Source organism: Sciurus carolinensis, chromosome 9, assembly GCF_902686445.1.
Source record: "Sciurus carolinensis chromosome 9, mSciCar1.2, whole genome shotgun sequence".
Taxonomy (NCBI): Eukaryota; Metazoa; Chordata; class Mammalia; order Rodentia; family Sciuridae; genus Sciurus; species Sciurus carolinensis.
In genome coordinates this window covers 70,248,093-70,274,564 of record NC_062221.1, presented here as the reverse complement: position 1 = coordinate 70,274,564, position 26,472 = coordinate 70,248,093, and the positions used below count along the sequence as shown (strand labels likewise).

Genomic DNA, 26,472 nt, shown 5'->3' with positions numbered 1-26,472 from the left:
GCCGTACGCGCAGGAATCCTGAGGGTGACTGGCATGAGTTGGCATGCTTTCTTAATACATTTGCTAGAGCGAGTTGCTATTTTCCTGAGCGATGTGGAGAGTCAGGCAGGGTGGTGCCACCCCTGGGGGAGCATCCCTCTGGGCCTGTGACTGTGAACCTGGCCTGGGCCTGCCTACAGGGTGTGCACTTGTTTTCAGACAGCAAGTTCATTGAAGCTATAAGAAACATGACATACTTTCAAATTTGCAAGACTTGGAGCTGGAAAAGAATAGCAGGAAAATACCAAACAGTTGCAGTAAGAAACACCCCGACACACGGAAAGAGTGAAGAGTGGGACTCAATCTAAAAAACAGAATTTATTTTTATGACTCTTAGCTAGTTATAAAAGTAATGCATATGCATTTTGTAAAGGAATAATATAGGAAAGTATAGAGAAGAAAATTAAAATTATTCATGGTACTTCCAGAGAGAACCCACAGACTCTTTGCAGTGTTGATTCTGTTTGTGTAGTAAGTGCTCAGCCACTTAGTTTCTTTACTGGTTCTACTTTGAAAAGCCTGGAGAGAGAGGGTCTTCTGCTTTTCACCCAAGGAAATGCGGGCCTGCCCAAGGTGGGTGCTCCCTGGCAACTGTATGTTCCAGAGGCAAATCACTTGCTTCTCTGCCTGGAACTTTGACAGGACGCCTGTGGAGCACATTCCTGGGTCCTCAGCCAGAGCACACAGAACCTGGTTGTCTGTCCTCAGTATGCTGAGGTTGGCCCCACCTCGACTTCCATTGGCCCCCAGCTCCTTTACCCTCTCCCCAGCTCTCTTGCCATTCACTCCCCTGCTCAACTTCCCTGTGGCCTCATCATCTCCCTTCTCTCTCCCTCTCAGTGAGTCTTTTGAAAGCCCACACGTATTCTTTAGTCCCCTGACTCCCGGGTCATCAGTGAATGAGTAAGCATACAATAGCCACTGGGCTAGGCCCTCCACGCAGGCTAGCTCCAGCGCACCCCAGCTCACAGTGAGATTTCTAACCAGGTGTGTCCCATGGGCCCTCTAGGAGCCGAGCTGGAGGAGTGTGTCCATGTGCACAGTGCTGTGTGTGACAGAGCCCTATCCTGCAGCCTTAGAGCAGCCTTCCTCTAACTTAGCCCTCCTTTGTCTGAGAGGCTTTGCACCTGGCCACTCTGTGGCCCTTGGTGCTCATGGGACGTGGGAGGCTACAACTCCAGACCCATCCTCCCATCACACAGACAAAGGTGGAGTCTGCAAAGGGCATATCAGCAGGACACAGGTTGCTGCTACTCCCTCGGACCTTTTTTGTTTTTGCAATATTCTGTTTGAGAAGTCGGATTGTCCACTGTCACTCTTCTCTTCTTGCTGTTTGTTTTCTGTCCTTTTCCATGTAACTTCTAGGGAAGAACAGTGCTGTGGTTATACCAGCTTGGTCAGCATCACTGGAGGGGGTTGAAAGGAGCAAAGGGCATCCCTGAGAAGCAGCTTGTCCCTCTGCCAGGCCCACCAACACCGTAGGTGTTGAGGCCTGAGAAAAATCTGCCAGGGAGCCAGGGTCCCCTGCTCGTCCTTTGGCCTGTGCTTCAGGGACTAACTGGAGGCACAGACTCTGCCCCCACTTGCCTCCTGCTCCTTGTCCTTGGCAACAGTCCTGAGGTGAGATTCTTTCTTTGCCCCAGCTCACCTCCAGCAGGTGTGTGCAAGAGGCCACTGTGCCTGCCTGCCTTCCGGGACCTGGGCTGTCTCTGGTGGCAGATCCCTGTCAGGCTCTAGATGTCTTGCTGTTGTCTTTTTTTTTACCTTTAATCTATTTTTATCTAATTCTCAAAGTGATGTATGATCTTTGTAGAAATTCAAAAAGGTACAGAGTAATATAAATGATGAAGGAAATAAAACCACCTATAATCCCATTATCCAGAGATACCCTCTTTGTTTTTTTGCCATCATTCTTACAAGTCTCTTTTTCTTATATTTTCCCATTTTTAACTTTTAAAAATTAGCATCCAGTAAAATTGACCTTTTTGTGAACACATGTATACGTTTGTGTAATGTCATGCCATAAAACACCTTCATGCTATTACTTTTCTTTTTCTGATTTTACAAATAATTCAAGAATAATACTAACAGCTTCCTTCTTGTTGGCAGTGCAGGTTAAGGAGGTACATCAGAATCTAGTACAATCAGTGGAAACCCACTTCATTTTTGTGGGATTGGATACTACTAAGATTGGCATGACCTCTTTCTCCTAATTTAAGTACTTGTACCTAAATTACAGGATTTTTGCCTTAACAAAAAAAAAACAGACAAACAAAAAAATAGAATCATGCTCTATCCATTTTTCTGTGATTCTGATTTTTTTCACTTATTACTAGGTTTTGAAGATGTTTTCATGTAAATGTAGTCTTTCACTCATGCATCTTTTTTCTTTACACTTTCCCTGAACTGTTACATTTTCTTATGTAATTAAAAACACCTTTTCATACATGCTTTTGGTGGCCACATAATATTCCATCAACTAATGCTGCCATAAATTGCTCAACCAGCACCATAATGTTGAGGGCTTGAGTAGTTTACTAAATTTCACATTATAAATCATGTTGCAGAGAACATTTTCATGCATGAGTATTTGTCCATATATCAGATTATTTCCTTAGGTTGGGAGCCTGGAAATAAGAATTTAAGCACTTATTTTCCACATTTTGCACCTCATAAGAGCAGGGGGATCCACTGTGCAAGAAGGAACGCATTGCATAGAGGCATCCATCAGTGTGTGAATCTGCCCATGATGTCTGTCAGTGAGTCAGCTTTGGTGCCGAGACAGGGAGATGCCTTAGAAGAACCCTCGAGGTCTCCGTGGGGCCCTTCACAGTATTCACGCATCAGTGAGTCTATTTGTAGAAAACCCATTCTTTCTGACTGATCTAAGATAAGTTCCAGGTCAGGCAGAAGACAGGCTCACCTAGAACCCAGGTACTACTCAGGGAGCTGGCTACTAGGGATCTTTACAGATTAATCTGGTCCCTTGGAAAAATCTAGTAGCCAGGAAAGTGCCATAGCTGATCTGTAATAAAATCATAAGTGTAATTGAATTTAATGAAATGAAGAGGAATCTGAGGGGTTAGGATTGACAGGAGACCAGCTTCCCACAGCCCAAAGAGCATGATCGAGGAATTGATGTGCAGACCTCCATGCCATATCATGAAACTACAAGCAAGTGCACTTACACAGATGATAAAAACCCAACAAGGAAGTTTGGCAATAAAACTTAATGGCCTGTCAAATCACAATGAGAACACTAAATGCAGCAGGCCAGAGCTCTGCTCCCCACATCTCACCCTCCTCCTCTGATTGCCCCACAGCCCACACAGCCAGCAACATGCCAAAGGCCAGGCCCAGGAGGCTGGGGCTCAGGTCATGGCAGGCATCATTTGTCACCACAGCTCTCCAGGACAGGCAGGTGTCAGGCAGGGAGACCTTCGCTCAGCTAGGCTTTCTCTTCTGAGCCTGGCCAGTCTCATTGAAAACTCTTTTCAGAAGTTTATTGCTTATTCTTAGTGTCTTGTTCAGGGGGCAGAAAGAGTTGATGCTAGAATTGAATCTCTAGGGTATGTATGGGAAACGTTAGAACAACATCAACAGATATTGATTTCTGAAGACGTTTCTAGACAAGTAGGAAGCGCACAGTGGTAGTGGGAGAGGAGGGTTGCCAGCTATACGGAGGTGCTTAGTCAAATCAGCAGTCATTGAATGCAAGTCATGACCCTTGCCCACAAAACAGTAAGTTAAGCCTGTGTGTTAGTGTTCCATCACTGTGACAAAATACCCAAGATAACAAAATAGGAGGTTTATTTTGGCTCACAGTTTCAGATGGTTTGTTCCACGGCCCATTGACCCTATTGCTTTGGAGCCTGTGGTTGTAGTACATCATGGTTGGAGCACATGGCAGAGGAAGTGAAGGAAAGAAGAAAGGTCTGGGGTTCCATGATCCCCTTCAAGGGCATGTTCCCAGTGACCCGTCTTCCTCCTATCAGGCCCCACCTCTTAAAGGTTCTCCCACCTCCTAATAGCACGTTAGACTAGAAACCAAGCCTTTAACACTTAGGCCTGTGGAGGACATTTCCAAACCACAGCAGCTTGTGTGCATAGGTGGACACCTCAACAGGACAGTCCTGAAGTTAATTCATTCAGAAAGCATGCAGAGGACTGTTGTCTCTCACCATCAGCTAGACAGACAGGTAAGCCTCTGCCTATTGGAGCTTCCATTCCAGCTGAGAGAAAAACAGGACAAAAGTTATCAGACTGCTCCAGCTATTTTGAGTACAGTTAAGGAAATAAAGCTGGATAGTAGAAAAGAGGTAAAGAGGTGAGGTTCCTTCTGGTCAGGTGGTCAGCGAAGGTCCCTATGGAAATAAAAAGTGAGCCAAAGCCTCAGTGATACAGAGTGAGCCTCACAGAGATTGGGGGAAGACCATGCTCCAGGCAGAGGCAAGAGTATATTCGGGGGCCCTGAGGTAAAACTGAGATGGGTGTGATAGGAGAGGAGAAGGTAGCCCGAGGCTGCAGCATGGAGTAGAGCAGGGACCTGAGTTGAGATTGGGAACAGACAGGAGCTAGAAGATACAAGGCTTGTGGCCACAATGAGGAGTTGGAATTTTAATCTGTCAGACAGTTTTAAGCAAGGGGATTTGATGTGATTTCTGTTTTGAAAAGATACCTTGGGTGCTCTTAAATATCAGAGCACAGCAATGTAACAGTCACAAGGCAACATAAAATTAAATGCCATGGAAATACTTGAATAAGAAGTATTTTGTAATGCTGCTCCGGAGAGGTGGTGCACACCTGTAATCCTAACAACCTGGAAGGCTGAGGCAGGAGGAGAGCAAGTTCAAAGCCAGCTTTCAGCAACTTAGCAAGACCCTGTCTCAAAATTTAAAAATAAAAATAAAAAAAGGCTAGGAATGTGGTTCAGAGGTAAATTGTCTCTGGATTAAATCCTCAGTTTAAAAAAAAAAAAAAGAAAGAAAGAAAGAAATATTTTGTGATTAGTTGAGAAATAACCCATTCATTGGGGTTTGAGTAAACCAGGAAGATGCAACAGGGCCAGAACCAAGTGGGATCACAAGGGAATGACCCAGTGAGATCACAAGGGACTCTGTGCAGAGAGACCTTACCTATCAGGGAAAGGGCTGTGGTAAAGAGGGTGGAGGCCCTGGTGGATTTATCACTTCATCTCCTGGAGCCACGATTTCTGGCTTTATAAAACAGACCTACTGAACTCTGTCACACATCTCGTGTGGCTGCACAGATAGACTAGAAGTCCCCGGAAGACAGCAAACTTTTTCTTACTTGGGGGAGTCTTAGAAGTTTCCTGGCACTTGCCCCAGCCAGCCTTCCACATGTATGGCAGACACCACGGGCTATCACCACCCATCTCCCAGGTGAGCCAATTCTTAGTCTCAAAACTCATCTCTGGCTGTTACTAATAGAAACAGGCAGGACATGGCACCAAAGGGCAGGACCCTGGTAAAGCTCTGAAGGTAGTACTCTCTACCAGTGTAAGGTGGATTCTCTAATCTTCAGGGGTCTTGCCACAGGGATTGGCACATTTAGAAACTGGTTTTCCATGTGTGTCCATGGCAGTCTTTTCTTTGTCTTTCCTCCCCTGATCCCTACTCCAGTCCCACTCCACTTTGACCAAGGACCCTGCCAACAACTGGCCTGACCGTAGCACCACCATATGTTTAAGGGAGAGTGTGTTCAGGGGACATCTCCCAAGGCCTGCCAGGCATCCTCCCCAGTGCACTGAGCCAGCCTATGGCTCTCAGGGCACTTGGGGCAGTGGCACTCGGAGGACTCTGCAGGGATCACTCTCTTCCTCCTCACCAGTGTGGGCTGGGCTCTTGGTGATGGACCCACAACAGCAGCAGTGTCTCTGAATTTTCTTTTCTCAAAATCTCTGTGTAGTACAAAACCTCCTCATTCCACCCGAGTCAGCTTGGGAGCAGGAGAATGGGTGGTCGCCTCCTGTAGAGTGCAGGGAGCTGTCAGCCTGGTGGTAGACCTCAGGCTGAGAGTCGTAGAACATTTCATCCTGACCGTAAGCCCCAAAGAATGATCTCTTCCTTTCTTCTTATCCTAATTAGAATTGAATACTTTTTTTAAAAAAATATTTTTTAGTTGTTGGTGGACCTTTATTTTATTTACTTATACATGGTGCCAAAAATCGAACCCAGTGCCTCACACATGCAAGGCAAGCGCTCTACAACTGAGCCACAACCAGCCCTCAAATACTTTTTTAATCTTGATTATTTCATGGTAAGTCAGTAGAACCTTCCACAGAATGTCCCATTTGCTGCCGACCTACGGAGTGGCATGGAAGTACACCAGTGGAGCATCCCTTCCATGTACCTCCCCTGGGAAGAGGATTGGAGTGACTTTGGGCAGTCTTCTGCCCTGGCCTGGGATCTGAGTTCTGTGAGCCAGTGAGGGGAACTGAGATCCCTGGAAGTCTTTCATGAGATTGGAGGTGTAGCTGTGCCCTTTGAGGGGGACACGGGGGAGGAGATTTTGTTAGAGGCAGTAGACTCTGCCGTCCTCGCCCCCTGCCCTGACGGAGTGCTCTCCATCCTGTTGCCTGGCAGGAGGGACCGGCTCTGTGTCTTCAGCTGGGTTGCAGGCTGTGCCTTCCCATCTGGGGGCAGATTCAGTGAGATGGAAACACACTCTGTATGCTTCAGGTACATTCTGTTACATGGGCGTTTGCAGTCGCTCTGGGGAATCTGCTTGTAATCTGGGTATAAAATGGTTTCTGTGGAGAAAACAACCGACCAACTTGCCATATCAACCCTTTGTAAACTGATTATTTAGAAAATGACACATGGATTATGATGACGCTAGAAGTTCATTTATGGAAAATAGTGTTCTTCTAATTCAAAATGGCTGTGACCTTGATCCTGCTTCAGTTTTTGAGGGACCCAGAATCTGAGTGGGCTCTAGTCAGAATGAGGCCTAGCAGAGCCAGGCTGTCCCCTGGGGCCAGTAGTGCTGCTGTCCAGAGGCACCTTGGGACAGTGGCCCCTCCTTGGTCCCAGCAGCAGAATTTGCACTGCTGAGTGGGACCTGGGGCATCCCGTTCCTCTGAGCTGCTCTTGCTCTGCCGAGTGGGCAGTGCTGTCCCTCTTACTCACTACTCTCCATGTGTCCTGTCACCTGCCTCCTCCAGAAGTCTTTCCCTGTTCTCTACTAATTATTTAATTCCATATATTCTTTTCCTTGCCAGCAATAAGTACTTACCAGGTTTGTGTTAAATGGTGACCCCTTTTGCTGTGGAGGTACAAGGTAGAAACCCCATGGGCCCTGCCTTTTAGGTTATCATAGTCTGGTAGGTGCAGCCCTGCCTGGTGACAGTGTAATGTGTGTACAGCATGTGTCAGGGTTCTAGGAAGAGGCCTCCAGCTCCCTGGGGTTTAGGGACAGGGACAGAGAGTGCAATTTTCTGGTTCATCTCTTGAAGGCACTATTTCCCCCTCTGGTCTAAAGAACTTGTTCCTTTCTGTCTTTAAGCGGGAATTGCCCAAGGAAAAGCCTCCCCTTTCCTCTGCATTGTGGCCCAGCAGGTGTAAGGAGCTCCTGTTCAGTGGGTCTGTGTGCTTGGCACTTTCTCTCCTTCCTGCCCACTGGGCACTGTGGCACCTCCGAGGTGATGTCACTGTGCCATGTGCTCACTTGTTAAGAACCAACCTATTGGTGTGGCTGAGAGCTATAGCTGCTCCCTGGGTTGGTCAGTTCCTTGACTGAGTTCAGTCCCCAGTGCTTTTTCCAGAGGATGGTCTTGACAACACTGGATGGGAATTTGATGATCAGTTAGATTTTATGTAACCAGTAAGTGGGAGTAGCTGCTCTGGGGCCCCTTGTCCCTGGAAGGGACTGAACAAGGATAGACTGAGGAAGCTGAGTATAGGCAGAAATAGAATGGAAAGATCAAGAGTGAGACAGGCTCTTGTCTCAGTGCCACTTGGAGCTAAGCTCTGTAAGAATGACCTTGAAGGAGACGGGAACCTTCATCCCAGCCGAGGGCTCAACGGAGCTGATTCTGTGGCTCAGGTGCTCCTGGGAGGACATGGGAAGTCTCTGATCATACAAGTCTGTCTTCCTTTCCTCTTATCTTTGTTTTAACAATCAGAATTGCGGTGCTGTCAGCTCCCACATAGTAGCACACCCCAAGAAGACTGAGTCACATCTTGGCATCCGCTGAGCCTGGTGTATGCAGGATCCCCACGCAGCCAGTTCTCCTCGAGAGCAGCCTACGATCTTAAGCCAGTCCTGATCACCTCACCTCGGCACCCCTCTGGCACCCCTCCAGCATCGAAAGCCAGAGAGCACTCTTTCTATGCAAATGAAGAGTTTACCAGTGCCCTGATGTCATTGCACAAAGTGCCTGTTATCTTCCTAACGTATCATGTTATTCTTCATGACATCCAACTGCGTTCATGTGGTTGTGAAGAAAGGGCAAAGCTGTCTTTATCCCAAGAAAATACTGTTCATCTGGAAACTAGAAGTCCATCTCTGTGCTTATTGCATCCTACCCCCTCTCCTGTGGGGACAACTTGAACTTATTTTCCCTTGTGCTTTTGCTTCTGTGAATTCTTATTCTGGACTCCAGGCCCAGGGATGGTGGTGGCAATAGTAACACAGGAACAGCAGGCACCTGCTTCCTGCTGTGACCTCCAGCTGGATTACTTGGATTTTCAGCCTGACTCTATGACCTGTGGTTGTGTATGCATCTGAGGGCAGTCCCCTGCCCTCTTGGTACTTCAGTTTTTCCATCTGTGAAATGGGTATCCTGTCGGTTCCTACCTGTAGGGCCGATGTGAGGATATAAGGCACTAGATCAGTGCCCGGCACACCAGGGCTATCTTCATGTTGCACATGTTGCTTATGTAGTTATCTCATTTTTATCTCTTGGGCACCCTGCCACCCCAGTCCACCCCCAGTGGATTAGGCAGAAGAGGGTTTTTCTGAGCTGGTATTTGTCCTCTTTTCTCTCACATACTCCAGATTCTGGGAATGGGGCCAGGCTGTCTTGGGGAGGCAACCAGGGGGCATCACCGGGGTCTTCATGCCATGGAAGTGGTTTCTCTTGATCTCTCCCCACAGGGTGTGGACACTGTAAGAAGATGAAGCCAGAGTTTGAGAGTGCAGCAGAAGTCCTCCATGGAGAAGTGGATGTAAGCTCCCTCCCCGGTCCCTCATCTTTCCCTTTGAAGAGTCACTGACACGTAGAATCATTACAGTGACTTTTCCTGTACGCCCTGAAAGTAGCTCTCCCAGTTCCTGGGGGCCTCAGTACTTCTGTGTCCCTCAGTAGACACATCTTGGTTGGACAGATGGGGCCCCTTCGAGGGATGGAGGGGGACAGAAAGCCTATGGAGCTATGTTCCTGTATCTGTCTAGGTGACCTCTGCCTGCTCTGTCTTTTCTCTGGGACCTTAACTATTGGGAGCAGGCCCTAGTCTTCCCAGCATGGTTGGTGGGGCAGTTTCAAAAACCGTATCTCAGCACATGCCAGTGTTCAGCTGTTCCCTGGGATGTCTGACTCCTGGGGGCCAGTCACCCCCGGGTAGACTCCGGCAGGCCCGGGAGGGGCGTGGGGCTGGCGTCTGGGCTCCTCGCTCCACCAGCACCGCGTCTGAGGCTGTAATGCATGGTTGGCCTTTCCCCCATCCCAGAGCTCTGGTGTCCTTGCAGCTGTCGATGCCACTGTCAACAAGGCCCTGGCAGAGAGATTCCACATCTCAGAGTTTCCCACATTGAAGTATTTTAAGAATGGAGAGAAATATGCAGTGCCTGCGCTCAGAACAAAGAAGAAGTTTATTGAGTGGATGCAGAAGTGAGTTTTATGATCTTGATAGCACATCCTAACTGCTGGCTGTCGGCCACTGGGAACTACCTTGAAAAGATGAAGTACACTTTACGGCCCAAGGTTCTTGGCCCAGAGCTCACAGGAGCCAAGGTAGAGTTGACATCCTCCGTCCGAAGGCCACCCCTCACGCTGACCTCGTGTCAAGCCAGCGGGTTCCCGGCAGCCCCTCGGGATGCAGTTTCACCAGGTCCTCTGTTTCCCCTCCCCATTAAGTCTCCCTAGCCCCATTTTGTCATCTGCATTGAACTCCTTCCGTTTGAGTGAATGAAGGGAACACGCAGCTCTTCACCTCCGGAGTCGGCCTCATTCACCCCCCATTTGCTGGTGGTTGCCTGGGCCTCCTGTAGTGTCCAGTGTCGACTGCTGTAGTGTGAGGATGAGCTTTTGAAGAGCCCTCTTAGCCTATGTGTTAGTTTATTAACACACCATAACAACAACACACATACACCAAAAAAACAACAGACTAGTTTAACAACAGAAGTGTCTTTCCTTGCAGTTCTGGAGACTAGAAATCAGAGATCAGGATGTTGTCAGGGTTGGTTTCTTCAGAGGCCTCTCCTAGCTTGTGGCCGGTCATCTTCTGCCTGAGTCTTCACATAGTCTTCCCTGTGTATGTATCCTAACCTCCTCCAGTTACCCTGGATTAGCCTACCCTAATGACTTCATCTAAATTATCTTTTTAAAGGTTCTTTCTCCAAAAGTAGACACATCCTGAGGTACTGGGGGTTAGGGCTTCAATATATGAATTTGGAGGGAACACAGTTCAACCCATACAGCCTGTAAGTATAGGGAATCTACATAGCTTTGTGATTATTGACCCAAAGACCCAAGAGGTTGAGAGCCCACGGTAGTAAGTCTTTCCCCCTCTGTGAGGGGACTAGTGAGACCCAATGCATGGTGCACTGAGACAGGGAGGAGGCCTCTAGCCCTGCCTGAGTAGCAGGACACAGTTGAGCAACCTTCTTTCTGCCTGCCCCTCCCCTACCCCTGCCAGATTCGAATGTTCACACAGAGCTTGAGTGTTTCAGGAGGTTTCTCATTTCAGCAGTTGGGGGAAGACAGAGTAATAGAAGCCATATTCTAGCCTTGACCAAGGTCCCTAGTACACAGGGTAGTGATGCGCATGTGCAAAGCAAGACTAAAAGTCACAAAGCAACACAAGAACTGTGCAAAACAAAGGCGTTTTGATTGAAGTACTTGGTTAAAACTTTGGTCCTCCAACCTGATGTAAATAAGCATTTCGTGGTGAGAAGTGCTTATTTAAGGCCAAAGTCTGGGACTCCTGTCCCTGCAGCTTTGGTTCAGGAGATGTGAATGGAACTCTCAGCCATGGTAACTGGGGAAAATAGCAGCATATAGAACGGGAGTAGAGTTAGCACGAGGTCCAGGAGAGGCGAGCAGAAGGCAGGGCCTGGCCCTGGCTCCTCCTACTTTGTACTGCTCACCGCTAAGAGTAGCCAGATCTTTGTCCGAGGAACCAAAGGGAGTGACTCACCTCCGAGAAAGAGCAGGTGCTCACTCCTCCTGAGCCTTCTGGTGTCTGATGCCTGTGATTCATTCACACCCACCATTCCAGCCGTGCTCTGGGGGGCACTGAGCCAGGTGGAGGATCAGGTCACAGATCCTGATGATGAGGAGGGATGCAGAGCATGGATCACTGCTCATCAATGCACCAGAGTCCTGCACCCAAGTGGTGAGCACAGGAGCCCCTGTCCTTCCTGTATGTAGCCCCCACTACAGAGAACCTAAAGAGCTTGGCCTTCGTGGACTGCAGGATGCTGTCAGAGCATGGCCTTGTACTTGGCCCCTCGAAGCCCCAGTTTCCCCTCTGTAAAATGGAGACAACATTTTCCTCATAGACTCGTCTAGGGAATTAAGTGTGAAAAACGCTTAGTGTGGTGCCTCATGTGTAAATGTTCAAAGGAGGCTATTTTTATGACTGATCACAGCCATCAGGGGGCTTTCACTGACAATATGTGACAAGCGATGATACCATTCAGCCTTTGTAGGATGCTTTCCCATCTCTTTTCATTCTTTTGCTTTTTCACAGTGCTGGGGATCAAACCCAGGGCACCACACATTCAAGGCATGTGCTCTGCCACTGAGCCACATCCCTAGTCCCTTGCTCTTCTAACTCGTGTCTTGTGTCACCCACAAATCCTACTGAGGATTTTATTTTTTAATAAGATAAGAGTTTTTATTCCTGTCTCATTGATGAAGAAAAACATGTTCAGAGACATTAAGGACCCTGCCCAGGGACAAATTGTAGTTCTCCAGGCACATGGAAGGGAGCCTCCAGGTGGTGTGGTGCATGATCAGCAGATGGCTCTGGGGTGGAGGATTGAAGCTTCTCACCCAGAAGCAGGGAGAGCAGACGGTACCAGGTGAGGTGATGGCGTCTGCACAGGTGGCCAAGCTGCAGGTGATTGAGACGTGCCTGCAGGCCAGCAGCCAAAAAAAACCACATTCAGGATAAGGGAAGAGCAGAAAGGTCAGGTTGGTGGTGTCATCGTGGAGCCAGGGGACCTAGAGGACAAAGAGGAGGACAGGAAGGCAGGGAGGGGTTCGTCTTGATCACCAGCACAGGGGTGCTTTGCCAACAGGAAGAAAATGGGGGAGGAAGACCAATTTGGAGGTGTGAAGGAGGGAAGAGTAATGTGCTCTAAGTCTTGGTGGGTTGGAGGTGACAGTGGGGCCTCTACCTGGAAATAGGTGATAAATACCTAGAGTTACTCTCAATCGTGGGTGTCACTGGAGTCATGCAAAGGGATGACATCTTTTGAAAATTGCAAAGGCTTGGAATAGAATTGGAAGAAAGGACTGTGTGCAAAGGTGGAGGGCATGGCTGCTTTTGGTTCAGAGAGGGCCTCAAAAAAGTGAGTGAGGTCAGAGTGACTCCATGCCACACCAGCTGTGCTCCAGGCCTGGCTGTAGCTGTGCAGGGGGAGACACTTCTCAGAGGAGGAAGGGAAAAAAGGTTGTAGAGGCAGGGGAGCAAGGGCAGCAAGAGCTTTTAAATGACCCTGGAGCTCTGTGATAGTCAGCTTTCCATTACTGTAACAAATACCTGAGATAATCAGCTTTGAAAGAGAAAAGGTTTATTTTGGCTCACAGTTTTGGAGGTTTTAGTTCATGGTACTGAATTTTAAAACCTAGCAGTAACTTCAAACCTCCCACTAAGCCCCACCTATTAAAAGTTTCCACCACCTCCAAATAATGTCACTCTGGGGAACAAACCTTTAACACATGGGCCTTTGGGGAACATTCCAGATCAAAATTACAGCAAAATTTCTGTATCCTTGTATGAAGCAGAGTGGAAGAAACCGGGGGACAGGCATTTATTTACTCAGGGGACAGCATTTACTGTCTGTCATTTATTAGAGCTTCCAGGTTCTTAGTAAATATCCATTGCTTGATCACATAAGTGCTTTACATAAACTGTCTCTGCTCTTCATAGATATCTCAGATGTAGGTACCACTGTGTTCACTCATCAGAAAAGAAAATAGAGGTTCAGAGGGATTTAGTGACTTACCCAAGATCACACAGCAGGCTAGTAATTCAGATTTGAGCCTAGGCCTGCGTGACTTCTTGGCCTGTGCTAAGAACAAAAGCTTTGGAGAAGAAGATGGTTGGGGAACCCCTAGGGTGGGAGAGAGGGCTGGGAAGAGGTTCTATACCCTTGGGGAGGGCTGATGGCCCATAGCCAAAGGTGTGCCTGGCCTAAAACAGGACCAGGTCTCCCACCACTTCACAAATGACTTCCCTCAGAAGGGATCTTTTTGTGGATGATATGAACTTGTGAGTGTTTAAACAGAAGTTTTACAGCGAAATTCCAGAAGTAATCCAAAAGGAATTCATATGTGCTCCTGTGGGGGTGGGATTTGGGAGTTGGTACACCTGTCCGTCTCTAGCTCCCTCCTCATAACTGCTCCCCCACCCCTGCTTCCTGCAGCCCCGAGGCCCCTCCACCCCCAGAGTCCACTTGGGAAGAGCAGCAGACAAGTGTGTTGCATCTGGTGGGGGACAACTTCCGGGACACCCTGAAGAGGAAGAAACACACCTTGGTCATGTTCTATGCTCCTTGTAAGTAACTCATGCCCCTGAGGGGTGAGGCGAGAGGGGCTGCTCCCCAAACCAAGAATGCATACCGTGCCCCACCCCCCCACCCCCCCACCCAACTGGCTGTCACCACATCCCCAGGGACCAAGACAGCCACTGGTCAACTCGAGAATCACTTGCTAGGATCCAGGCTCCCTGGTTTCACCCCAGGCTAAGAGGGCCTTGAACATCCAGCGTCTCCCTTTCGTCAGCTCCCTGGGGCTCTCACCCTCATTTGGGGGGCTCCTTTTTCAGTGTAAAGCCTGTGCTTCTGTCTTTGGTGGGACCCAGTCTCCTCCCATCCCGGGATTCTTTGTGCAGCCGCTTCCTTTCCACCCCTCTTCCTCCTCCTCCTCCAGGCACTGTCTTCACCTTTGGGACTTTGGAACTCCTTCTCATGACCTTCCCAATGGGTCTGAGCCATTTGGGTTTAACATTGTGGTACAGGAACAGGCACAGTCACATCCCAGGTCCCTTGTGTTTCTCATTTTAATCAGAGCTTAAGCTAAGGATGTGACAGGTCTGCTCACGTGGGTGTTTGTGACCTCGGGTTTTTGTGTATTCCCATTTTGAAGTTGTTAATTGACACTTAGAAGGAAAGGTTCTTAGAATTTCCCACTGTTCTGTTGCCCTTCTCTCCCTCCCCCGGGTTACAGCTCAGCTTAATGGAGTGAGGATAATAAAAGCTGCTGTCTACGGAGAAGCCAGGCAGCTCAATCCAGTCATAAACCCGCTCAGTTGTAGCCAGCCCTCCTGTTTGCTCCCCTCCTGCCCCCACTGTTCAAGTGGCAGTAATCTGTAATGCCTTCTCACGCTCGCTGTCTGGGAAGGGCCACTGCCTGGGCCTGGCAGTCCCCGGCCTCAAACCTGTCTCTGTGGTGGCCAGTGGGGGGGCAGGGGCAGCCTTCCTGCCCCTCAACTTCCACCTCTTCTCAGAGCAGGACTTGTTCTCTCAGTTCCTTACAGAGCTTCTTTCTCACTGTCCTCATCAGTCTTGGATTTTGAGAACATCTTCCTTCAGGGCAGAAGAAGGCAGAGACGAGACACCCAGGAGAGGCATGACCTGCTCAAGGCCTTGTATCAAGTTAGTGGCAGGCCCTTCCTCTGCCGGGCAGCTCTCTGTCACAAGCACTATTCAGCAAGAGTTTTCTTAGCAAGTGAGCACCTGGCTATAGGAGTCCTTGACCATCTTCCGGGCAGGTGCACATCACAAAGTACAGATGAAATGCTTTCTGCCAGCAGTTCCTGTCTCTTCACCCAGGCCTCTGAACCAGAGCCAGGCTTTTCCTCTGCCTCTATCTGGTGCGTTCCTGACTGAGGGACCCTCATGATAGACCCAAGGCCCCACTAGACACTGGAGCAGACAGGCTCCTAAACCTCCAGGATGTCTGAGGTAGGGACTCCTACCCTGCTGGGCTGTAAGATTCACCTTCCATTCTTCTTTCCTTCTTTGATCAAATCGTGACTGTGTTGGGCAGCGTCGTGGCCCATGGTACAAAGAAGGAACCATGGATGTCCTTGCCAGGCCTCAGGGGCCTGTCTACACCGACAATCCTTTAGGGGCATTGTCACTCAGTGACTCACTTTCTGGCAAAGGCTTAACCCTTAGAGTTTTCCCATCTCTCTTTTGCCCTTTTCTGTCCCCAAATCGTGCCTCAGTACTCCTAGGGGATACATCTTTAATCAGCGTCTGTGGGTTGGGGGTCGGGAGACAAGGGAAGACCACCCATGGACAAAGAAATCTTTTTTTCAATGATAAAAATAATGTGTACTTATATACATTACAGTATACTTAAACTCATTTATATAGAGAGAAGCTAGCTGGGCACTGCGGTGCACACCTTAATCCTAGCTACTCCAGAGGCCAAGGCAGGGGAATTGAAAGTTCAGCCAGCTTGGGCAACTTAGCCAGACCCTGTCTCAAAATAAAATTTTTTAAAAGGCTGGGGATGAAGCTCAGTGATAGAGCACCTGTCTGGCACGTGTGAGGGCCCGGGCTCAATCCCCAGTACAGGCAAAAAAGAAAAAGAAAAAGAAAAAAGAGAATTTAAACACTGCAGCATTGCAGAAAGGTCAAGCAGTACAGTCACACCTGATGAAGGTGAAGCCAAAAGCAGAAGCTGGCCCTCACATCCTGCCCCACCCACTCCTGCTGCCCCGCACTCCACTGTCTGCCTCCCCCACTCCACGGTCATCACTTCACCCCTCATTAGTCCCCCACACCCCTGCCTCCCCATGTCCTCACACCCCCACATTGCTTCATTCCTACATTCCTGTGTTACCTATGTCACCCCCACATGCTGCCCCTGGTTTCCACTCTTCTTCCTCCTGCTGGGTCATTGCCCTGTGCCATGTGGCCCAGTCATGGGGACAGCCCTTCCTAGGCCAGCTTGGCCAGTCACTGTGGGACTTTCCACCCCCCTCCCCACTCTTGACTCCTCTCTCCCCACTTTTCTCCACAAGGTGGGGTGCCTTTTTTAAAAAGCCCCACTTTTTAAAAAGCATTCCTCCTTGATCCACCTGCCACCTCTCGGAAACGTCTTCACGTGCTTTCCAAAACATCCTCCCCTCCAGTTACTAATCAGCCGTGCTCTTCGTTTTGGATAATGAGAAAATGAGATGCAACTGAGGCCATTAATCTAAAGCCCAGATATTTTAAATTGATGGTACATATATTTGCACTAAACTGACAGTTAACATTTATACTTTCAATAGGCAAAGAGGTTAAAAAATGAAAATTAATAGTGAAACCAGATTTTGAGGATGGAGTAGGTTATTTTCAGCCAGCCTAATACTGTTAGTGAGTGCACAGGGACCTATAGTTGCCTGCAAGGTTAGCCTTTGACAGACATTGTTAACCAATAGTTAGGGTTCTTTAAATGTTTTGAAAATTATATAACATCACTCCTTTATAGTATGACATTTTCATGAGTTTGCGCTTTTTGTCCCTCTGTTAGGTCAAATTAGCTAAGTGTTACTTGTATTTACCATTTTAGGCAATCAAAAGGAATCCATCTGGTATCTGCCGTGTGGGCTGCGCTAGGTACTTTTTCTCATTTAGTTCTGATATGACCCATAACCAGCCCAGGTCTCTTCTGTTCCTTCTGCGTCAGATGTTGGGGAAATCCCTCTAAGCCCCCTCCCCACCACCCACAACGCTGTTCTGGTCCAGCCGGCTACTCTGCCAGCCTGGCCATATGGCCCACCCACCCACCTCAGAACATAGCTCAAGTGATATGTTCTGATTAAATTCAGATTAAATTTGTAGCCTAACCTTAATTTCGTTTCACAAAACCCTTTGAAATGCCAGTCATTATTATCTTACTCTAAAAAAGGAGAAAGCAGAAGAGCAAAGCTATTTCTATTCCCCACCACGTCTTCCGCTTCCCCGAGGCGGGGACATGCAGGCTGTTTGGCAGGAAGTTGTGGCTAGAGCCAGGTCTCCCCCTGGAGCCTGTGGCCTCTCCCACCTGTTTTGATCAGAATTAATTACCACAGTCAGGGTCAAAGCCATTCTGTCCTCTTGGCAGTTCTGTTCAACAGTATCTGGGGAAAGGTGAGAGAGGAGGTTGGTTTGGGTCCTGATCTTTTCACATTGAGGGAAAGACCAGAGTAGCCTGAAGCTTCCTGGGCTTACTGTGACACTTGAAGAAAGTGGCCACAAACAGTCCTGCCCTGCACCCCAGATGAAGGGGCTCAGGATGATGCACAGACCAAGAGACAAGACCACCAGGGAAGGGCACATGTTCGCGGAACATCACAGGCCTTCATCCACTCTGACAGGCCTTTTCCTGGTAACAGGAAGTGTCTGGGGCCTTGAGGACTGCTTTTGACTCGCTGTAGTTCGTCTTGCTTCCTAGGCTGTCTTGAATCCTGTCCTGGTTTCCAGGTCAAGGTTTAGAGCAAAGTGTGGAACTTTCCAGGAGTATAGAAGTTAGCAGTGGAGCACGAGCCGTGGGGGCTCAGGCAGAGCGGTTGCCCCTGTCTTTCCCAATGCTACTTCAGTGTTGCTTCATACTCATGAAGTAGAGAGATTTTTCTGTTATCCTGGGGCAAAAGAAGAATGTGACAGGCTCAGGAATTCTGAGCACATGTGCTTCATTCCTGAACCCAAAGCTCCCTCTGCTCCCTGGATCAGGTTCTTCCCAGTCCTAAGGGCAGCCTTGTGGAGGAATCCTGGAGAATAAGACCACAGTGAGCTACCTCTTGCGGGTAGATGGGAGGTCCTGAGGCAGGAGCACACTGATGCTTGTGTCAGGGACTCCTGAAAAGCCCCATGCCCACATATCAAGCAGGGGGTGTTTTCATTAGCAAGTTTGACACATGGACCCAGACGGTGGGTTGGGAAGGATGTGAGATTCCTGGAAAAACCTCTGGAGGCTCATGGAAGTGGCCCTGACTCTGCCGTCTCAGTGTGTGACAATCTGTCCCCTCTCACACAGGGTGCCCACACTGTAAGAAGGTCATCCCATACTTTACTGCCACTGCTGATGCCTTCAAAGATGACCGGAAGGTAAGGATACCCCCTTCATTTCTTGTCCTACCTCCATCTTTGCCCTGCCACTCATTCCTATACCTTCTTCCCTACCAGTCAGGCCCCTGTCCCTAAATAGGTGCAGTTTTGCCAAAGGGGTTCTTTGGGAACTGGGACATTTTTTTTTTCTTTATAAGGCAAGACAGAGGAGGCTGGATTTGTGCTGCAGATTCCACTAAGAGAGATACACTGAAGCGTTACAGTGCTGACTTGGAGGAGGGAGAGTAAAAAGGGTCATATGTCTATTTTTTTACAGTAGGGTTGTAGTCATGCATCACTTATATAATTAAAAACACAAATAAAAAAACCCACAAAAGTCAAATGGAGGAGAGCCAGGCCATGCCGGTGGAGCCTCATCCTTCCTGAGCGAGAGGCTCCTGCAGCCGCCAGCTGATGAAGCATAAAATTAACAAGCTGGATCTGCAGATTGGATTAGGATGCAGGCACCAGGCGCAGCCCTCAGGCAGCTCCAGCAGCCAGACTGCCACTGGGAGAGGGCAGTTTGTGGCCCCTAGGGCAAGACAAGTTCTAGGACTCAGGGAAGTTCCTTGAGCCCCAAGTCCTTGCATTGCCTTCTTTTTTTGTGCTGATGGGGACAGAGCCCATGGACTTGCTAGGCACGGGCTGTGTCACTGAACCCCTCTTCCCCACCCCTATCCTTGAATTCCCTTCTCATCTTCCCAGTGAGCAGAGATGATTGCGAAGACTTCCCAGCCCTTGAACTCAGCCATAGCAACCTTTCACCTAACAGATCTCAGAAGCACAGGGCAGGGCGGGACCCACGTTCCCACACTTATGCCCAGAATTGGGGGCACTGCTACTGTTGCCTTATTTTCACAGGCAGAATCTTCAGGCTGGACCAGGGCAGGGAGACATTCGGGCCAGGCACTCACTAAGCAGAGTCACAGACAGCATACAGACCAAGCAGCCAGAACAGGGTTCAGCCGAGGTGGGGAGGGGCACCCGTGAAGCAGAGTTAGATTACCATCCTAGTGGCAGGCCTTCAGCTGCTCTCCAGGCCCACGGAGGCAGAAATACGTGTACTAGGATCACCTGCACAGTCCCAGAGGGAGCACAGAGATGTGTGCTGAGAACTTTCAGGGATAGTAAGCCAGAGAAAGACAGGCACATACATGGAGGGTGAGAACAAACTAGGGACCACATTCCCACTTAGACTCAGACCTTGGGGCTCTTCTCTGGAGTCAGGGAGCTCTACTGTCCCCCATAAGTCCTAGCTGTGCCCTTGAGGCATCCCTCATCCCACCAGGAGGGAATATAAAGACCTGCTGCTTGTCCCAGATTGACAGAGGTATGGCAAGAAGGGGCATCCTGTGTCCTGTCTCCTTCACCGTCCCCACCTACTTGTGACACCCAGGCCCTGTACACACCATGGGGGCTCCAGAGATGTCCAGCACAGCCCAGCTGCCCACTCTAGGACTGAAATAGCTGTCACTCCACATCAGCTCCCATCACCCCTTACTAGAGCACTGTGCTCTGGGACAGACAGAATAGCTGAGGTGGCCAGTCTCCCTGCCCCACTTGCTGCTCAGATCTACTCAGCCTCCAGGAGATCTGGGAAGGGATCCTGAGGATCACTGATGAATAGAGCCTGGGCTGGCTTCTCTCAGGGGAGATGCCAGGGGAGCCAGGAAACCCTGGAGGATGGCTCTCTCTGCCCACTGGATCACTGCTGGGACCATCTGGGACCAGCCTTTCCTGTGGCCTGACTCACCTCACAGTGGGCTTACCAGGCCCACAGTGGGCAACCTAGAGCCAGCTTCCCTCTTCCTCATTACCCCTCTGCTGATGCATAGGGTCCCCATTTCCCTTCATGCCCCGCTTCTCTTGAACACTGATATTCCTTAGCTTGATTATCTTCAGGTGGGCCAGTAATGTTGCTGGCCTTTTCTTGGGTTCGTTCCCTCTGTCCTTTTCCCTCTGTCCCTCCTTCCTATTCCAAGCCAGGGTTCACTGTCACTTAGCAGCCAGCCCACCTGAGGTTCCTGTAGGCAGCACAGTTATCAGGGCCAGCATCTGGCCTGAGGGCTAAGGTGACTGGTGCCCATTCTGTGCTCCAGGCATGGTGTACAATTGTGGGATGCCATCCTGCAAATGTCAGATTGGAGGCTCTGGGGGATGCTTCCCGAAATCAGTGATTTTGGAAAGCTGTCCTGGCCACCAGCTTTTCCCAGGTATCTGGGAACCACTGGCCTGTCCACTCCCCTTTTATTCATGAGATATCAAGAGTCCAGAGAAGAGCTGTATCCCTTGCCCAAGGATATCCAGCAGTTTATGGACAACCAGAACTGGGTCTCCAACTCCATTCTTCCTGCCACCGCCTGCTGCCTCTTCTGAGCTGGAATTGGTTTTTTTTTTTTTTTTCCCCACCCAGAAGCCAGTCCCAGTTCCTTCCCCAATCAATATGCAGTTGGTTCTTCACTTCCATTTTCATAGCCAAAGTCAATATTAGCTCCTGCAGAGATTTATTTTACTGAATCAATAAAGCTGTGTGAGGCAGCTCATATTTTAGGTGGGGAGCCTCCACCCCCACCCAGGAGCTTACTTGGGGACTTTATCAGTTGACACACTGTTGGAGAAAGGGCTGCAGACTGTTAGCCTTGGAACGAATGGTGTTATTGAAAGTGCATGGAGGACAAGGATCCATGGTGGGAGCTGGCGGGCCAGGGAGGAGCCTGGGAACCACTGGGCTGGTTAGGAGGGGCTCACCTTTTACTGCACTTAAAGGTGTGCCCAACTCAGTGCGGGATGGGGCCAGCCACAGTGTGAAAGTCACCCTGTGGGGAGGCTGGGAGGCAGCAGGCACCCCCTCTGTGAATGCCACATCACGGGTGTAATCTGGCTGTGTCGTGTGGGCCCTCCTATCATAAGGCTGGCCCTTGTGCATCAGGAGTAAAGAAAACCTCCTGAGGGCAGGGACTCAGTGGCCCTTGAATTCCCCGAAGCCTTGACACCTTAGATCCCTGTAAATGTTATGTGTCTGCTGGTGCCTGAGTACTCTTCTTCCACTAACAGCATTATGTCATGTAGTCCTCACAATAGTTTAATGGACCAGGCATTATTATGGTCCTCAATTTACAGAGGAGAAGACAGAAGCTCAGAGAGGTTAAATGACCAGCCCTCGGTTCCTGTGCAGGAAAGGAGCAGAGTCAGAATGGAATACACAGGCATTGTGTGGTTCAACCCGCCCAGAAGAAGTCTTGTGCCTGGGGCCCACGTGCATGTGGGGGATATACTTGGGAGATGGTCTCAGGAAGCCCCAGAGGGGATGGAGGAAGAGCCGGGAAAGGAAAGAAGCAGGTAATAGGTAGATAGCAGTGGGAAACGGAGGTTCAGTTCCCTGGAAGACCTCACCAGGAGACATGCCATTCAGAGGTCCAGAAAACCAGAGTACTTGTCCTTGACCCCTATCTGTCACTGGCCTCAGTCCAGTTCCTTGGGGCAAGAAAGGAGCTCCCAGGCTGTGTCATGTACTGGGCTGAGGGGACCTATCAGGACACTTAACCTTGTACCCAGGAATTCATGCCAGCTACCATAGAACAAACCCAGAAGTCACAGGTGTCTATACCGTGGCAGGTGATCACCCAGAGCCTGGTGGGTCCAATGGACCAGGCATTGGGCGAGTGAGCCGGGGAGCATTGCGAAGAGGTTTAGTCGCTGCCTTCTTCCCAAAGAATGAGCTGTCTCTCCTCCATAGAAAGTGAGTGTGTTCCCCTTTGCAACTACAAGTTACATTCTGTGTCTGTGGCTGGTGGTGAGTGTAGGGGATTCAGAAGAGGTGCACATTTTTAATTTAGTAGATTTATAAAACCATACAGTATGTTTCCAACAGCTCCAGGGCATGTATACAAATTAAATTCATAATTTAAAGCGGATACAGGGAGAGCAGCAGCCTGGAGCCATGTTCATGAAACACTCCCGCAGCCTAGCAGAGGAGCTGCCACCCTTGGCCAAGGGCTGGACACAGAGGGCCCTTTGCTGCCAACTGGGTAGAGGCAAAGTCATGGACATGCCGGTCCTGAGAAATGAAACCCTGCATTGGACAACCCAAGGAGCATCTGCTTCACCTTTCTAAATAATTCAGAAAACACTTTGGAGGGTGAGCTGGGGTTCTCAGAAGCCTGTCAGGGCCCGCCGGCCAGCCTGAGTGAAGCAGGCCCCACGCTGACTCTGGTGAAGGCCACAAGCCTCGCCAAACGAGACAACAGCCTCTCCACTCCAGCCTGTGGGAAGGCAGGGCAGGTGCCATCAAATCTTCTGATGCTTAAAAAGAAGCTGGAAAGCCAAATTTTTATATTAAATCTTCTGGCTCCTTTCTCTGTTGGCAGCTAATTCAAATTTATTTTCTTTTTAAATTCTATGTGGGCCAAATAGAACGGGACTGAGAGCCAGCTATGGATTGTGTGCAGCAAGTTTGCAAACTCCCCTCTAAAAACTCTCACTGCGTAGGACATTTGGTGGCCAAAGAGGCAGTAGGAAAGCATGAGGTGAGGAAGGCAGGTGTGGCTTTCTGGTGGCTCCAGGGAAGGTCGCACCTCATTCCCCTCTCTCTGTCTGTCAGTCCCGTACTTATAGAAGCCAGCTTACCCGGGCACAAAGTAAGTGATCAGAAGATGTGGCCTTTGATGGCCTGCAGAGCTGTCCACCTAGAAAGGGGGCTCATGCTCATGTGAGTAACCAGCAGCCAAAGCACCATGAATCATGGTTAGTCAGCAGTCTTAAGTAGACTCACCAAATCACAAACTTCTTCACAGCATTCACTGGGCTCCAGAATAATCTCATTTGTTATGTGGCAGATATTTAATGACTGGTCTTCGTCAAGGTCACCTTTGTACCTGTTACTTTTGTGTTGCTGTGACCAAAATACCTAAAACAACCTAGAGAAGAAAAGTTTGTTTGGGGTTCATGGTTTCCACGGTTTCAGTTCACAAGCGGTTGATTCCATTGCTGTGAGCCCAAGGTGAGGTAGAACATCATGGCGGAAGGGTGTGGCAGAGGAACATCGCTCCATTCATGGCTGCCAGTGAAGCAGAGATGGGAGAAGGGATCCCAGGGAAGACGAACCCTTCCAGGGCAGCCCCCAGTGACCCACCTCCTCTAGCCACACCCCAACTGCCTATGGTTACCACCCAGTCAGTCCGTTCAAACTAGGATGGATTGATTAGGTTACAGAACTCACAATCCAATCATTTCACCTCTGAATATTCACTATGCATTAACACGGGAGCTTTGGGAAACACTTCATATTCAAACCATAACAGTACCCCAGCACCTAGAACGGGCTTGGCACATAACGGCTTTAAAACATGTGGACTGGTGAGAGGACTTCTCCCTTTGTCCCCATCTGAATTTGCCTTTCCCCTTTTCCACGAAACTTCTGTATTGTATATTACCATTAATTGGCCCTTTTCCTTCCTTCTCCAGTTTGTTACCTTCAACAGAAAAGAAGTCCTCCATTTTTGCTTTATACCCTCTTATTTTGAAAGAACAACAAATAAGGAAAAGCTATCCAGTGCATGGAATTTGTTAGATGGACAAGAAGTCATCAGTGGCCAGTTTGAGAACCTCTTTCTGAATGAAGACCCTGATTGCCTTAGTCATGCTAAACTCCTTCCCAGTTTCTGGAAAATCTCCCTTGGCTTTCTCCTCCACCCTGCAGGCCTCTGCTCACGTGGTGAATGGCACAGAGTGCCTTAGCTCCACTGCCACCATGGGTCACCTCTATCTCGCTCAGAGTCATGAGCTATCCCGTGTTGGGATTATCTGTTGATCCAACTCCCTCTCCAGGCGCTGAGCTTCTGAGGACAGAGCCTGGGGTCTGTAGGAGTGACTGCCTTGACAGCTGCCATTCACCATCGTGCTGTGTCAGTTCCTGTGCACATCCACCTCATTCGAGTTCTCTTAATTAGTCTTCTGATATCCTGATAACCTAGGTAGTACCCCATTTTACAACTGAAGAAACTGAGGCCCCAAGACTAGGTCATTTTCTCTAAATCTTTTCCCTACCCACCCCCCAAGTACTTGGGATAGAGCCCAGGGATGCTGTACCACTGACCTACATCCTTAGCCTATTTTATTTCTTTAATTAGCGCATTAAAGTTATATATAGTATCTGAGTTCATCCCAGCAAAATCATACATACACGGAATCTGATCACTCCATTTCAGTTCCTGTTCTTGCCCCCACCCCCACCCCATCCTCCCCTGCATTCCACTGATCCTCCCCTTGCTCATCATTATCCTTCCTTGATTGGTACTCTCCACACACACATATAGGTAAAATTCCCTATGGTATATTTATATATGCACATAACATGATTTTATTAAATTCATTCTGCCTTTCCTTTCCCATCCCTCCCTCCTCCCTGTCAATCTCCTTCTCCACTAATCTTCCCTGTACCTTTATGAGACAGTCTCACTAAGTTGCTGAGGCTGGCCTCGAACTTGGATCCTCCTGCCTGAGCCTCCTCAATTGTTGGATTTATAGGTGTGCGCCACACATTTGACTCTCCAAATGTTAATGTGCAGGCAACCCAAGATTTGCTCTTAGGAAATAACTTCCAAGCTCTTGCTTTTCACCTCAGTCCAGCATGCACCATGCTGACCCTCATTGCTTCACCCCCTAGATCGCCTGTGCTGCTGTGGACTGTGTCAAAGACAAGAACCAGGACCTGTGTCAGCAGGAGGCTGTGAAGGCCTACCCCACTTTCCACTACTACCACTACGGGAAGTTTGCAGAAAAGTATGACAGCGATCGCACGGTGAGTTGGGGGAGCCGCTGCCCAGGTCTCTGCTGTTGAATCAGCCACTCAGGAGGCAGTGAGCACAGCTCCCTGGGAACATCACAGCTGTAAGGCTTGGCACCAACTTGTCTCGGCCCCCAGGACCAGATAGAGCTACACACTGCTGCAGGAGTCCCAAGGGGTTGGCCCAGAGTCCTGCCCCCAGAACCGGGTGGATTCCTCACGTGCTTCTTGGGGCTGGCCTCAGAGGCCAAGCAGAGCCTCCCTGTCAATCCTGCCCACGCTCTGTGAGCTGGCTGAGTGGTGGGGAGGGAAGGGAATGTGCACTTTGGCCCAGGGTTTTAAGTTCCTTTCTCTCTCTTTCTCCTTCCCTACCCAACAGGAATTGGGATTTACCAATTTTATTCGAACCCTCCGGGAGGGAGACCTCGAAAAACTAGGGAAAAGGAAGGAGGAGTTGTAATTTCTGCCTCAGAGGAAGCTTTTCCATTACACTGTGAATGATACCGGTTTTGTTGTTCTTTCTGAATTTCAACGTGTTCTGAAGACAAAGTTTTTTATAGCCACTTATGGCCTTTTGTACAATTTTGAAATAAAATTGAACCATTTATTTGATGGTGTGGTTTATTTTCGCAGAGCCTTTACTAACAGGCTCACATGGAGATGGAGACTCCCGTTCTGCTGTCCACGTCCTCCCGGGAGGGAGAGCCACTCTCCAGAGTCATGTCTGCAGGGAGGGGGTTCCTGGAGGCCTGGGGCGCTGGCACCTGCCAGTCATTTGACAGTAGAAGAGAGGAAGTGGACCACAAAATACCCTGTGGGGAAAAGGCTAGTTGATGAGGTTAATCATGAAGGTGACCAGGGGTCGGGATACCAAAGTAGCCGGAAACTGAGCCGTGGCTGCTTCTGGACCCTTGTGGTTTCCATTTGGGGAACTTATTTAGTGTCTCTTCTCCAGCTGCGTCTGTCTCCCTCTCCATTCCCTCCCCACTCTTCTGCCAAAGAATATGAAGTTCCCATGCAGAGGTGAGTGCAGCGGCATATGGAGAGGGACCTTGCTGGCTGTTTGCTGTGCACACTGGCTGGGAGGGAAGGCAGATTCTCCGTGGGCACACGGATGGCCTGTGAGCCGGCACCCAACCCAAGCGGCCACT

At 49.3% G+C, this 26,472-nt stretch overlaps 1 protein-coding gene across 2 annotated transcripts in view; it reads left to right on the top strand.

The window, feature by feature from the left end:
- Pdia5 (protein disulfide isomerase family A member 5) overlaps positions 1-25,928 on the top strand; it is a 90,661-nt gene extending 64,733 nt beyond the window's left edge. For both annotated transcript variants that reach the window (XM_047564431.1, XM_047564430.1), the window contains 6 exons: positions 9,160-9,230; positions 9,732-9,892; positions 13,879-14,009; positions 18,467-18,537; positions 25,202-25,336; positions 25,701-25,928. In XM_047564431.1, the coding sequence (XP_047420387.1) occupies positions 9,160-9,230; positions 9,732-9,892; positions 13,879-14,009; positions 18,467-18,537; positions 25,202-25,336; positions 25,701-25,781 (650 nt within the window). In that variant the 3' untranslated portion in view covers positions 25,782-25,928. The remainder of the gene's footprint in view (positions 1-9,159; positions 9,231-9,731; positions 9,893-13,878; positions 14,010-18,466; positions 18,538-25,201; positions 25,337-25,700) is intronic.
- The last annotated feature ends 544 nt before the right edge of the window (positions 25,929-26,472 follow it).